This window comes from Alosa alosa, chromosome 1 (genome assembly GCF_017589495.1).
Source record: "Alosa alosa isolate M-15738 ecotype Scorff River chromosome 1, AALO_Geno_1.1, whole genome shotgun sequence".
Taxonomy (NCBI): Eukaryota; Metazoa; Chordata; class Actinopteri; order Clupeiformes; family Clupeidae; genus Alosa; species Alosa alosa.
Window position 1 is genome coordinate 51,382,143 of NC_063189.1, and position 15,287 is coordinate 51,397,429.

At 39.3% G+C, this 15,287-nt stretch overlaps 2 protein-coding genes across 2 annotated transcripts in view; both read left to right on the forward strand.

Moving 5' to 3' along the window:
• The window catches only part of hfm1 (helicase for meiosis 1), a 347,154-nt gene that overhangs the window by 176,686 nt on the left and 155,181 nt on the right, over nt 1-15,287 (forward strand). The window lies entirely within an intron of this gene.
• LOC125296357 (zinc finger protein 862-like) lies at nt 667-4,180 on the forward strand. The gene is made up of 7 exons (XM_048246239.1): nt 667-1,683; nt 2,026-2,206; nt 2,301-2,640; nt 2,747-2,995; nt 3,160-3,425; nt 3,501-3,639; nt 3,818-4,180. Exons 1-7 carry the CDS (start codon nt 936-938, stop codon nt 4,103-4,105), a joined length of 2,211 nt encoding a protein of 736 aa, XP_048102196.1. The 5' UTR covers nt 667-935; the 3' UTR covers nt 4,106-4,180.

Genomic DNA, 15,287 nt, shown 5'->3' on the forward strand with positions numbered 1-15,287 from the left:
CACAGCACCACATATAACATATATCCCATCCACCCATGAGACATACAGTATATCCCATCCACACAGCACATATATCATATGACGTATAACAAGTAACATACATCTCATCCCCATTCAAAGCATTTTTTTAGGGTCATTTTTCTTCATGTCAGTTCAAAAGAAAAATATTGAATTCGACACCATAGTCTAAGAGTTTTGGACACATATTTTTGTCCAAGCAGTCCCCCATGTCTTATGACTATAATAGGAACTCTCAGCCTGACATCTTATTTTGTTGCTGAGATATGCCTTTTTACTATGGATTGACATGGCAAAAAAAAACTGCACTGAATGCACGGTATTGTATGTGTACCACTTTTTAAAATATTCCTCTCATCTCTAAACCAAACCAATTTTTTTGTCAAAAATGTACACTCTGGACTAGTAACTTGTAGATTTCTAATCTCACACTGGAATTACTTCATGGAACCTGTTGACTGAAACAAATCCAGATAAAAAAAGATGTACAGCCAGGGCTCTACAGTGCGCCCATTTCACTCGCATATGCGACTAAATATTCGGTGCGCTTGACATTGAAAAAAAATATTTAGAAGCACTTTCGTCTGAAGTGACTTTTCACAGCATTTTACACGTTATATATTTTCTATAGAAACAGTTGCAAATACATCATGATGAAAGTAGGACACTATATTACGGGGAGATCAGTTATTCAAATCTTATCTAGTCTGTAGTCTACTATCCTGAATGTAGTTGTTAATGTTACGGGCCGCGGGGAGTGAGAATCATAAAAAAAAACTACATTGCCCACACACCAACTATTTCAAAACAGCACGAATTCATTTCTTTCTTAAAACATCCTCTGATATCATATCAACAAGTAAGCCTAGTTAACGTTAACGTTAGTAGGCTAGTCTAGCTTGGAGAACTTTGACAAAATGCAGAGCATAAGTGCCTTTTTTAAACCACCCAATGGACAGGAAAAAAACAAAAACACGAGCGAGGAAGAAAGTGTCAAAAAGAAGGCTAAAACGGATGAAAAAATCTACAAATTCAACCAGGATTGGCTAAAGGATTTCGAGTGGCTAGAGTACCAGGCATCGACGAAGCTAATGTTCTGCAAGTTTTGCAAACAAGCCCCGCTGTCACTCGCAGGTTCCTCACTTTTTATCTCCGGTAATCCGAATCTGAAGAGGGATGCTGTGGTGAAACACTCGACATCCACTCGGCACTCTCGCTGCAGGGATGTATTCATCAACAAATCACAGCCCAGCAATCCACGTACGGTTGAAGCCGCTGTTAGCAGGCAGGTAGCATTAAGTAACCAAGAAGCTATTCGTCAGCTAAAAATTAAATTCAACATCGCCTATCTAATTGCCAAAGAAGAAGTACCATTTACCAAATTCGGACCAATGATCGCACTTCACCACAAAAACGGAGTTGACATTAATCCTACATATGATAACGATGTGAGGTGTGCGGAAATGATTGGGCAAATAGCTGAAGACATAAGGGACGCTCTGGCTGACCAGATGCAAGCGAGCCGTTACCTGTCAGTCCTGATTGACGGCGACACTGACATCTCAAACACCGAATGTGAGATTGTCTATGCGCATTTCCTGGAGGATGGGAGACCCGTGACCCGCCTCATTGGTCAACAGAGTATAGAACAGGCCCATGCACAAGGTAAGTGTTTTGCAGTTTTAATTCTACCCAATAATACTTGATATTTTGGAAAGTTAAGAAATCTATCTGAACAAATCAGTAGTAATAATAATAAAAAATATATGTAACATTTCCAATGGTCAAGATGCAATATAAATACATAAATAAATAAAAGGAAACAAGGGCTAAGGCATGTCTGCTTCTATAAGAAAGAGTAGGTCATGCATAATGAAAGCTTAAACACAATTGGAGAACATGAAGTTATTTAAGTTATATTTGATTTAATCTTGCAATAATGTACTGTCTTTCTGTGTTGATGTTGTTTATTGCCTTTTGTGAAACTTAACTTTAATGTCATTTTAGGTATTCTGGATGGAACCAGTGCTGCTTTTGATGCACTTGGCACAGTTGACTGGAAAACCAAGTGTGTTGCATTTGGGGCAGATGGTGCAGCAGTTAACATGGGTGTCCATAGGGGAGTAATTGCCTTACTCAAGAGGGATGTGGGAAACCATGTTATCCCTATCCACTGCATGCCACACAGGTCAGTATCCTCAATATCTTCAACAATTTAATATGGGCTCATGAGTGTATGTCTGACATTAGCACATTTGAGCTTTTTTGTTTTCAATGGCTAGGTTGGAGTTGGCCATTCTGAATTTACAGCGCAAGGATGCAATGGTCACAAAAGTATACAACCTTCTCCATCTTGTGTGGAAGACCTACCACTTCAGCCCTAAATCCAGGCGTGAGCTGAATACAATTGGGGAGGAGCTTGGAGTGGGGATCTGCACTCCTTCAAGTGTAAAAGGAACAAGGTGGATTCCCCATGTCCACAGAGCACTTAATGTGCTCCTTCGTGCTGGAAGAGGTGGGAATCTGGCAACTGATAGTGGTCAGTATGCCGCCATTCACCACCACATGGAACACCTTGCCTCATCTGCAGCCAATGCAGACATACAAGGTCGTGCTAAAAAGGTGAGTTTTGTAAAACTGTTCAGTACACACTGCTTTGAGTGTGACTTGATATGAATGAACATTTTAAAAATGTTTTTTTTTTCCTTGAACTCCTGTCCTTTTTTAGATTAGGAAGGAAATGCATGAAGTTAACTTCTGTGCATTTAGCCATTTCCTGGCTGATGTTTTTCATGAGCTGGCCTCACTCAGCTGCATCCTTCAGAGGAATGATCTCATTCTACCTCAAGCAGTTTCAGAAATTAGGAAGACAGTCATGGTACTGCAGGCTATGCAGGGAACCCCTAAGAGAGGTGGCATGCTATGCCAGTTTTTGGCTTCTCTTCCAGGACAGCAAATGGAAGAAGTCACATTTCAGGTTTGTTAGGGGTACAGAGGATAGCATACATCTCAATACATTAGCGTAGCTGAGACTGCATTTTGCTAAACAGTGATTTACAACCATAAAGTTGTATTCTACAGCACCACAGTACACAAGCAATGTCTCTTACATTCTCTCTCTTCATTCTTTGCTCCTATCAGGGTGTGCCACTCTCTGGTGATGTGACGGGTAACTTAGGCAATCAGAAACTAAAAAAAAACATGACTGCTGTGATTGCCATCACTGTGGAAGCCCTGAATACTCGCTTTGGTAGTCTGATCAATGCGGAAACCCAAGACTACTCTGTGGTAAATTGTTTCACAATTTTCAACCATGACACATGGCCTGAAAATAGTGATGAGCTCCTCAACTATGGATCTGACAAGGTGGAGGCCCTCGTGGAACACTTTAGTGATGTGCTTACTAGGCAAGTTGTGATCATATACGGTTTGAACAGTTTATCATTGTACGAGATAGATCAGTAACTTTATTCTCTCTTTAGCTTTGGATGCCAACTTGAAGCTATACAAGAGGAATGGCAGAGTGTTAAGGCACTCATAAGCCACACATTTCAGGACAAGTCCTACAGGAGCTTATGGCAAATGCTTTTGACTAAAGAGCCATATAAAACAGACTACAAGGTAATAATATACACAAAGTTCAACAACACCAAAAACACTTAAAAGTTCTATCAGCGATAGCGGGGATATGTCACTTCTGTTGATGTTCAAACAAAACAGAGAGCTAGCTCACTAAACAAAATTATTTGTTTAATCAATCAGTATAAATTCCTATTTAAATGACTTAATTGTTTTACAGAACCTCCTGCACCTAGTTGAGATCCTATTGATTCTGCCCATTTCTGCTGCGCAGTGTGAGTGCGGTTTCTCAGCACAAAAGCGCATCAAGAGCTCTTTAAGAAGTAGTTTGCATGTATCTACTACTGTGGACCTGATTCGGATCAGCACAGAGGGACCATCCCTGGAACGTTTTGATCCTACAAAATGTGCTGAAAATTGGCTGTCTGCTGGAAAGAGGTCAAGGCGACCAAGCTACAAAGCTTGGCCAAGTGACTCAGACATGATCTTCATTTCAGATGAAATGTGAAACATGCATAGGGCCTACATACAATAATAAATATACAATGAAATCTACATGACGTTTTGTTTGACAGTTTTGGTCTGATGTTCTTAACCTTACAACAAGTATTGTAATGTGTTATTGTTAATAACAATAATAATAAACTTATACAACAAAAATGACTGTGCTCCCAAATATTTGTCTGTGCTCCTAATTATTTTTATTTAGGGGCACCAGTGCTCCTGGTTCAAAAAGTTAGTGTAGAGCCCTGACAGCAACTGAAAAATGCATATTTTTGTTCTCAAGTGATTTTCAATGTGGAGCACTTACACTCTCAAAACCTTGCAGAAGTAGAGTCCATGAGGGAAGGTATATACCGAGGAGGTTTTGAGATGATTATTTGTCTTATTCAAAAGTAATAAGCTCTTAAAGTTGGCCTACATTTTTTTTTTGTAAAAACATCAATTTGATTACCTTCTTAGAAGGACAGCATGAAATGCAAACCCATTTTTACTTTTTGATGCAATAATATGCTACATTGTAGTGAACTTAAAAGTCTAGTGTTAATTTCGTCAGATGAGACAAGACGAAATATGTTCGTCAATGGCCATGACTAAGACGAGACGATGACAACACTGCACTAATGTTTAGAAACGCTGAGTAAAACAATATTAATATGCATTATTGTTTCCAAATATATTAAAATGCTTCTGCAAAATTTTCTCTGCAAAATATAAAATCTAAATATAAAAAAATAAATCACACTTGTGAATTTGTGTGTGTGTGGGCGGGGCGTAGTGTTGCACGGTGTATCGATACTAGAAAGGTATCAATGCCTCCACGCAAAAAATGATACGATTTCCAACGTTTTTAGAATCGATACTTTTTTAAAATAATAACGTTCTGTGTCTGTGTGGACTGCTCCCACTCTCCATGCTCCTTGCATGCATCTAGGCAAGTGGGTGTGTCAAGCAGGCAGCTCTGATTGAGTGAGTGCGCAGCAAAGTCAACATAGTTCTTTGCCGACAGTCCTTGTCTTGTGGATAAAACAAAAGGTGAAATCTGGAACTATTTCGGATACATTGCGGATAGTGAAGGCAAGCCATCAGATACACAAAGGCCTGTTTGTAAAATATGTTTCAAAGTCATTCAAAAGCAGTAGGCTAGCCTACGCATAGAACTTGGCTAAGCACCTCGCAGACATATCCCAACATTTTTAAAGAGTTCAGAGAACGGCAGGTTAACGAATAGGCTATATATAAAACACCACTACATGATTAGTGACAAGTTCATCTCTACAGTTTAGGGGCGATTAAATTGGTATAATATTGCATTTAATTTTTTTACTGGTGGGGTGCAAATCACAAATTAGTGGTTATGGGCTAGGTTCGGCTAGGTTGATGCAGGCCCTAGGATGCTAGGTTGATGCGGGCCCTTGAGACCAACTTACCATAAAAAATTGCGTCATCCTCGTGTAATCTGTGTTGTGTTGAACCTGCGCAGTTCAGCCCTGCACACGCCTGGACTCGAACCCGCCAAGCAGCAGCACTTTGGATCAGGAATTGAGCATGATGCCAATTGACCCTTAAGTTTGACCCCTAAAGCTTAATTCTCAATACCAATTTCCAGGTTTTGTCTGAAATTGCACAGCGCCTGCTTCAGAGACCACTGTTTGGCCTATAATCAAATGCTTGACCTCTTTGGAAAGCTCAAACACTGTAGTTTCTTGGAAAACAATCAGAAGAACAGTGTGATGTACTGACACAGAGTTACAGAGGCTAGAATGTTGTTGTTTTCTTTCTGCCGGATAACAAGCATCTCTGAACTCACCACATTTCAGCCCTTTAGGTCACTTGATGACTTAGAAACACAACTGAGACCTAGCACAAGGTCTTGTGAAGCTGTATTCAAAAGTAGATCAATATAGAATGAAAAAATGAGTACTTTAGACCATTATTTGCCAAGGTATGCTCATGCGTTTTGTAAAATGCCCTATAGAAACTCCCCATAGGACTTTTGGTTATCCAAAATGCATACTGACAATCAAATGCTTACTGTCTATGAACCCCTTTATGTAGAAGCATAATCTTGGTCTCAAATGAAAGGTAACTATCTATCTATCTATCATCTATCTAACACTTTGAGGTTTCATGCATTTAAATTGTTCTTCAGGGGTTCTGATATGGAATGACTACACTAAATATGGAATAATTACACAAAAATATAAATCTTTGCAATTTCTAATTTCAAAAATTTCTATTTCAACTCAATTGGTGTGTATAAAATGGACTATACATCTGCACAACTAATATGGGATAAAATAACAAACCTTAAGCTTTGGGTATGGCTTAAGGCTTGACTACACGGTGGTAGCGAAAATCGAAATCTGCTTTTGATAGCCTACCGGTGCCGCTCCACAAAACGAAAAAATATCTTAATTTGCTGTCTATGTTATTGTCAGTGTTGGAGGTAACGCAACTACGCAAATCAAAACAGTGTCTTAATTTGCCCTACTTCTTGACTGCAATGTAGTCAATTGACTGCTTGACATGTCATTTTTATTTTTCTGTACAATAAACAAATATATCTGCTTTATGCCGCAGAATTACATACATATTTGGCTGACTGCAGACGCGCCACTTCCCTCCCCATATTCCAAGATTAAGATAGTAGCCTATACAAAAAGCACTTCATACCATCATAAAAAAATCGTTAAAACGAATAGCTATTTGCAATTTGACAAAACACTGGTCCTCATTTTGCGAATGCGAGGACGATATGAGCCTGTTCCATTTAGTTAGATGTCCGAGTCACGCATAATGTTTGAAAACCACTGGCTCGTAATCACAATAATTTAACACGACAGTTGGATAGCCTACTTCATCATGTCCCCATGCCGACATTTTTGTGAGTAGCATAGAGATTGTTAAAAACAATAAAGTATGGCTCTCCGTTTGGGACATCGAAAACGTATATTTTTAATAGACTAGGCCTACTGTCGAAGATGCTGACTTGCAAAAGCCTCGGGATATATCACGTTATCTCCACTATCATCAGTCATGCCCCTTGATCAAAGTGGGGAATGAAATAAAAGTTTGAGAACCACTGGCTTAACAAGTTACCTGCAGTCCAGAACACAGAATCTGCAATATTCTGATGATCGGCGATGATATCGGCAAATGTTTGTTTTCCAAAGTAAGAATTTCACTTCACCATGCACCTTCGACAATGAATAGCTCATTACACTTGTTACTGTTAAACGTAGGGCTACCTGGTATCATAACAAACATTATTCTGTGTCCTAAAACTGGCATATTTTATGGCATTGTGTCATGTAAGTTCGTTGCAAAATCTAGAGAAATGTGTGAGGTGGTTAGCGGGGGACAATTGAGACAAACATTGGATTGTGTTATTACTTGAACATTCCACACTATCCACAGCTGTGGTAGGCCTATCAGGGGCAGGAGGATTACTGTTAGCGCAGGCTCTACTGAATAAGCACGAAGTCAAACCTTTAAGTGAAAAACACTCTTTAATAATAAAAAAAAAAATAAACCGCTAATGAAGTAAACTTGTGACCATCAAAAATAGTTTATCGCCTGTAACTCCGTGATAACAGGACGTAACAGGAAGGCATTTGGCTGAGCAACGGAGGTTAATATGCTCTATATTTTGTCCAAATGATGTCTGTCTATCATCGTTGCACTTGTAGAAAACCAGAATGTTTAATTTGTCCTGCGTTTTTTCTACGGCTGCAAACGGGATTCATAATAATAATAATAATAATAATAATAAGCTTTATTTGTATAGCACCTTTCATACACAGAATGCAGCTCAAAGTGCTTTACATTTGAAGCATGTAACACAATGATAGTCAGTCAGTCATTATCAATCACTTTTCTTTGCTGTTTATGATCTACTCAGCAACATATCAAAAATATAGAAAATGACGTCATAAGACTGGCAGCCTTAACCCTCTTACCCCCCACAAGCACGCCATATGGCAACTGTGGCAAGGAAAAACTCCCATATTCCAGGAAGAAACCTTGAGCAGAACCTGACTTAATAGAGGGAGCCCATCTGCTTCTGGCTGGCTGCGCCCTCCAGTAGTAGCAGATGTAGAATAATCTGAAAATGTAGTCTACAGGATAAGATGAGTTAACCAAAAGCTTTCCTGTACAGGTATGTTTTCAGATCTTTTTTAAAAATATTTACTGAACTCGCCTGCTTGATGTACAGAGGCAGGGTGTTCCATAGTTTGGGGGCATAATGGATAAACGCAGCTTCTCCACTTTGTTTGTGGAGCACTTTGGGTACGATTAAAAGATTAGAATTGGATGATCTAAGTTTCCTTTGTGGTTGATAAGATATTAAAAGCTCAGAGATATATGAAGGTGCTATGCCATTCAGAGCTTTGTAAGTAATTAACATAACCTTAAAATCAATTCTATAGGAAATAGGGAGCCAGTGCAGTTCAGCCAACACAGGGGTGATGTGTTCTCTCTTCTTACTCTTAGTTAAAAGTCTAGCCGCAGAGTTCTGTATGAGTGCCAATTTCTTTAGATGTTTTTTGGGAAGACCAGTGAAAAGTGCATTGCAGTAGTCTAACCTGTGATAAAGGCGTGAATTAGTTTTTCTGCATCTTGTTGAGTTAAAAGGGCCGACTTTGGCAATGTTTCTCAAGTGGAAATAGGCTGTCTGAGTAACTTTACTGATATGGGGCTTAAAACTTAACTCTGCATCTAAGATGACACCGAGGCTTGTTACTTTTGGTTTAACCTGGTGTGCCAAGTACCCCAGATTACTAAGAATAATATCTCGCTTTAGTTTTGGTCCAACCAGAAGTACCTCTGTTTTGTCATCATTTAGTTTCAAAAAGTTTTTGCTCATCCACTGATTAATGGAGGTTAGGCATGCAGTGAGGGAGCAAAGGCCATCTGGGTTAGTTGGCTCCACAGAAATATACAATTGGGTATCATCTGCGTAGCTGTGGAAGTTTACAATATGCTGACTTATGACGTTTCCCAATGGAAGCATATATAGAGAAAATAGCAGGGGACCAAGGCAGCTCCCCACACCACACCAAAAGGCAAGTCATGTTTTTCAGATACATGATCTCCTAGACTGATATAAAAATCTCTGCCAGTAATGTAGGTTTGAAACCAGTTTAGAGCATTATCAGAGAGACCCACCCACTTCGCAAGGCGGTGAATTAGGATGCTACAGTATGATCAATGGTGTCAAATGCCGCACTCAAATCCAGAAGAATTAGGATTGAGACTTTGTTTGAGTCAGTAGCTAGTCTGAGATCATTGACTATTTTACTAGAGCCGCTTTCTGTGCTGTGATTTGATCTAAAACCTGATTGGAATTTTTCAAGGATACTGTTTTCGTTGAGGAAGGTATTTAACTGATTACAAACAACTTTTTCAAGTACTTTGCTCAAAAACGATAGATTTGATATAGGCCTGTAGTTGCTCAGATTGGTATGGTCAAGATTTGACTTTTTTTTAGTAAAGGTTTCACAACAGCGGTTTTAAAAGCAGTTGGAAATATACCTGTTTCTAATTAGGTATTTATTACCTTGAGAAAAAAAGGGAGCTAAGCTATCATATACTTTTTGAGGAATGTAGTAGGGATTGGATCTAAAACACATGTTGAGGACCCGGTTTGAGTTATAATTTTACCAAGCTCAGATTGAGTAATAGTGCTAAAGGACCTTCATTTTTGGGGGCTGTTTTTTTTTAGTGTACTATCAAACATATTACTTGTGTTACCAATAGCCTCCCTTATAGAAATGACTTTGTTTTTGAAGAAGTCTGCAAATTCTTCGCATCTTAGAGAGAATGCCTGACTGAGTGTATCAAAAGGTGTTTGATGCAATAGCCTATCAATGGTAGAGAACAACACCCTAGAGTTTCCACTGTTTTCAGCAATTACCTTAGAGAAGTGGTTCCTCCTCTCATTCCGAATAGCTCTATTATAATTTGCTATTTTTTCTTTTAGAATGGCACGGTGAACCTGTAACTTAGTTTTTCTCCATGTTCTCTCAGCTTTTCTACATGATCTTTTTAGATCATGGATATTTTCGTTCATCCAAGGTGTCAGTCTTCTACAGGGCCTTTTTTTAGTCTTTAAGGGTGCCACTCTGTCAAGCAGAGCACCTAATTCACGATTGAGAGCCTCTACCATTAGATCAATGGGATGATGTAAAATATCTAAATTTATGGAGTCTATAAGAGCTATGAACTGCTGTTCTGCTCTAATGTCCAAGAGTCGCGATTTGATTTCAATTTCGGGATGAATTTTTGGAGTATGTAGTACTATATTAAAAGATACACAATGATGATCAGACATATTTATATCATTTACTGATAAGTCTGTGACTTCTATCCCTCTAGAAATGACTAGATCGAGGGTGTTGCCAAGGTTGTGGGTGGGTCCTGTAACATGCTGCTTTAGCTCTAAACTGTCCAGCACATTAAGGAACTTACTGGCTTTAGCATCAGTTGTCTTATTGACATGAATATTGAAGTCGCCATTTACAATTATCCGATCATAGCTAGTGATGATGAGCGACATAAGTTCAGAAAACTGGTCGAGAAAGCCAGTCCATAGTTTAGAGGGCTGTATAAGGTTAATAGAAGTACAGCTGGGTCAGCCTTCAGAGTGAGGGCAATATCCCTCAAAGGAAGCGACCACCAAAAGTTGACTAGTGCAACTATATTTGTTTGAGAGAATGGAGGCAATTCCACCACCTCGTTTGCCTTGTCTAATTGAGTGGAAGAAATTATAATTTGGGGACAAGTCTCAACAAGAACAGCTTAAGCTGTCTGAAGTCAGCCAGGTTTCAACAAGAAACAGAAAATCCAATTTTTTTCACTAATAAAATCATTGATTGCAAAGGTTTTGGTAGTAAGTGCACCTATATTTAGTAAAACCCATGTTAGCTGAAAATGCCTCTGGCTTTTGAGGAATATGCTGAGGTATGGAAAGAATATTTGTTAGGTTTCTAGTTTTAAATTTGTCTTTTCTTTTTTTACTATACGTTGGGTAGAAATCAACGTTGAATAGAACTATAAGCATAAGTCATGCTATTGCATGACGAAGCTTGATCTATGGTAGTAGTATTGCATGTTACCCTGCAGAAAACATTCTCAGACCCATTCACATGTATAATGCCATTCGAATCAATACCTGGGGGGCGTGAATCTGTAATATTTTCTACAGAATGTCAATGCCTCAGTGCGGACGCTCACTGGATTCACTTGCAGTTAACCAAATATTTCTTTATTAGGGCAGGGCAGGCATATTTCTGGCTATTAAATTATTTCTAAACCAGTCTGCTAAAGTCTCTAGTGAAGTCTGTGTAGGGTTTTCCAGGCTCCATTTCTTTTTTCTGAGACACCCTGCTCACTTGAGCCATCTACCGGTTGTTTGGGTTGTTGCAGCGTCTCACTGGAAAAATACAAATTAAAGTCGCGTGATACCGCGTGATCCCACGCGCGGACCGCGAGTGAAGCTGGCCAAGTCGAAGCACTGCCCACTGTATATCTAGCATATTGCTAAGGCTTAATTTGTCCTTGGAGAAGGGGTTTACTTAAGGGTGTTGCACAGAATACCTTAAATGGTTTCCTTAGTTAAGGGAAAACATTAAGGGATTTACTGCATTGAAAGGGATTTTCCAGCACAGAAATTCTATAGTTTCCACGGGGATTGTTTAACACCTGTAACTAGCTGGCTAGTAGGCGTCAGGTGATGCCGTTACATTTTTTGTTAAGGTTTTGCCCAGCAAACCGAACCGAAGCTCATGGTAGGCTAACACGACATCCACATGAATTTTGTTAACGTTAGCCTACCACTAACGTTATGTAAACTGCACAATAACAATACGGCATGTTTCTGATAGGCCTATTTGACAGAGTAAGCATACTAGCAGAGAGGTTTTATTGTCAATTGTCAAATGTAGTTAAAATGCTTAATTTATCAGCACCAACCCAGTTAATAATATGGTTAGGGTAGAGTCAGAGGTCCCTTAGTTTTTTCGCCTTAGTTAGGCTGCTAAGGTCGTTTGTGCAACAGTTTAAGGGATTTCTTACAAGATAAAGACCAAACCATAACTCTCTAACTGCCAAAGTCTTGATTGTGAACACCTGCCAGAGTTCTAAACCAGTGTTTCTTAACTGGTGGGTCAGGATCCAAAAGTGGGTCGCGGAACCGTTCCTGGTGGGTAGCGGAGCTTGTGTTAAAAAAGAAGAAATTGTTCATTTAAAATGCTACATTATTAGATCTAATATTGGACCTTTATTTTGATAGACTTTATTCATATGTCAGTCATTGCCATGGACATTCAGTAGATAGACAATGTTTATGTGACAGCCAGGTCATGTTAGACATAATTTTAGCGGTAAACACAAGCTTCGACCCTTAATATTTAAAGTAGGATATGGATTTACTTAAATTGAGGACAAAATGGGACAGAAACCCCAGTGTGTGGTGTGCAGTGCATGCATGGCATGATAGCATGAAACCATCAAAACTAAATTGTCACATGGAAACCAAGCACCCCTTTCAAAGATAAACCTGTCGAGTAGCCTACTTTGAAAGGCATCAGGAGTTGAAGACTTCACAAATGTAATGCCAAACATTAGCATGTTCCAAACAAATAGGTCTACAGGCACTTCACGTGACGTTTGTTCCGAATAAGCGAAACGAATAAGACTGGAAAGTTTGGAGTATGTAAGTGCTTCTGAAGTGAAGATTTCGTGCTCAGAGTGGGAGAGGAAACTCAGGCCATCCTTAAAAATATTTTTGTTTGCAGTAACAGCCAAAAAAAAATAAAAATGGGTCGGTAGGTAGGTCAATATTTTTTTTTTCAAGATTCAAAGTAAAAAAGTTCAATTTTGGTCATGGTGATTAATGAGGAATGAATTTACACAAATGTGCATATTGTGACGAACTGACTGGGTCTTCAACCAGTGCCTTCAGGCTACATCATTGCAAACCTCATTCTGATGTAGGTTATATAGACCAGCCTTTCTCAAACTTCTTTGACCTGAGGCCCGGTCATGGCAGACTTTGGGTCATAGGGCTCATCTACATGTACCCAGAAAGAAGGCTACAATAGCTCTTGGCCACGTTATTTTGAAATTTGACTATACAATACTCAATGCTATACAGTGTACACAGTCTCTGCTCTGTTTCTAAGGAAGTTCCAAAAAACAACATCGCTCTATTAAGTTTCGTTAAATAAATAAATAGCCTTCCAACAGGTTGAAGCGGAGCTTTGATACCAGCGCTATCGATTAGTTTCAGTTTCCCACAAGCAGACGCCAAGATTGAATGAATGCTCATACCACCCCCTTAATTGTAGGGCATCGATAGCAGAAACGTTTGTTTTCTTTTTTTAAAATCCGATCCCGCGGTTTCTTGATCAACTGGCGCAGCAAATTATCAGATGAAGCACCGGGCCTAATTTCCTCCACGACTCCAGCGGACCAGCAGTCTCCATGTTTCGGACCCATATTTTGAGAAATGCTGAATAAAACCACACCCAATTTCAATACTCCGACACGGTCACCGCTGACTAGGGGAGAAGGGATGAGAAAAGATCTGCCCACAGTTCTTCCAGAACTTCGGTGCTGCCAAAAGCGCTATCAGTTTGTATGAATGAAACGGTGAGGCCATAGTGACATCGCGCCAAACCAATGGTGTAGAGATGACGCCACAGGTTTTTTTTTTTAAGTGAGCCACGTTTGCATGTAGGCAAGTTATATTCACAATACTTGGGCCTACTAAAAGAAATATTATTTTATTGCATTTGTATTGGTTGTTTAGAGTAAAAAAAAAATCGGTCGGTATTAACGCTAAGTTTACAACCGCAAGTCGGTCGGACTAAAAGGGGAAAAAAAAAAATATTTGGGTCGGTTCTAAATTGACAGGGTCGGTCGGGTTACGGCAAACGAAAATATTTTTAAGGATGGCCTCATTTTGAGAACACAGCCAATGAGGTTCCGTTCTCAGCTTAGACTCACCTTTGAACTTCCGCGATTGGTTGCTGATACAAAGGAAGTGTCCATATTTGGATTGCACAGCATCATGCAGGAAAAACAGAGCTTTCTAGTGCTACTACACATTATATTTTTTGGACAACTGTTGCGGTAGTGCATGAAACATTAGAATGCTAACTTTTGGTGAATTTAGGAGAAATATATAGGCGCAAGTAGGCAAAATCTAATTAAATAAACACCTAAATGTTTAAATTGGACTTTGTTGTTGTAGTAGTTTGAAAGAGTACATGCTAAGGTAGCAAACCACCCCCAAAATCTTGAAATTGGCCAGTGCATAAAAACTATATTTTCACCTGCCTTAAACTACACATATGTAGTTTAACCTATGTAAATGTCCTACAACTTATATATATTTCACAACATCCTAAATCAGGGGCGGTTTTTCATATGGGCAGTATAGGCAGGCGGCACGAGCTTTCCCAAAAAACAACAAAAACAAAAGTCAGCTTTCATTTGCGCTAATATGATTGACTTGATGAGCGATAGAAAACTGATGTCACTGTGGGGGAAGTGGACACCCTATACCTTGCAGGCACCTGTGCTTATTGCTAAGAAGGTCTCACATACAGAAGATGAGAAGGGGAAGGAGGTGGGGCGGCCGGGGATCCCTTTCTCTCTGGAGCGGGGAGCGGGCACAACTATCGTAATAGGCCGAGCACATTTCGCTGCTGCTGGATATTAGTTAAATGTCGGATATGCTAACCTATGTTGTCAATTTGCGGGGCATCTGACATGGAAATATGTCAAATGTGTGATTTTCGTGCAAACAGAGAGCAGTGAAGGGCAAGAAATTCTAGGAGTTGTTGGCTTTCATCCACACGAGCCAAAAATACATCTTTGGCTTTTTTTTTTTTCTCGGTCAAGAAGGCACTGTTTTCAATGATGACTCCAAATTTCTACTACATAAATGACCTAGGGCTGTATTTTGGGCACCAGTGCATGGCGAAAGTTCGTTTTCCAATTCAAGAAAGTTTAATTCGGTATTTTGCACGCTTATTTTTAAAATATTATTATGAGGGTGTGGTTATTAACAACCTAACAACCTAACAAACTATTATTGTGTTACATGCTTCAAATGTAAAGCACTTTGAGCTGCATTCTGTGTATGAAAGGTGCTATACAAATAAAGCTTATTATTA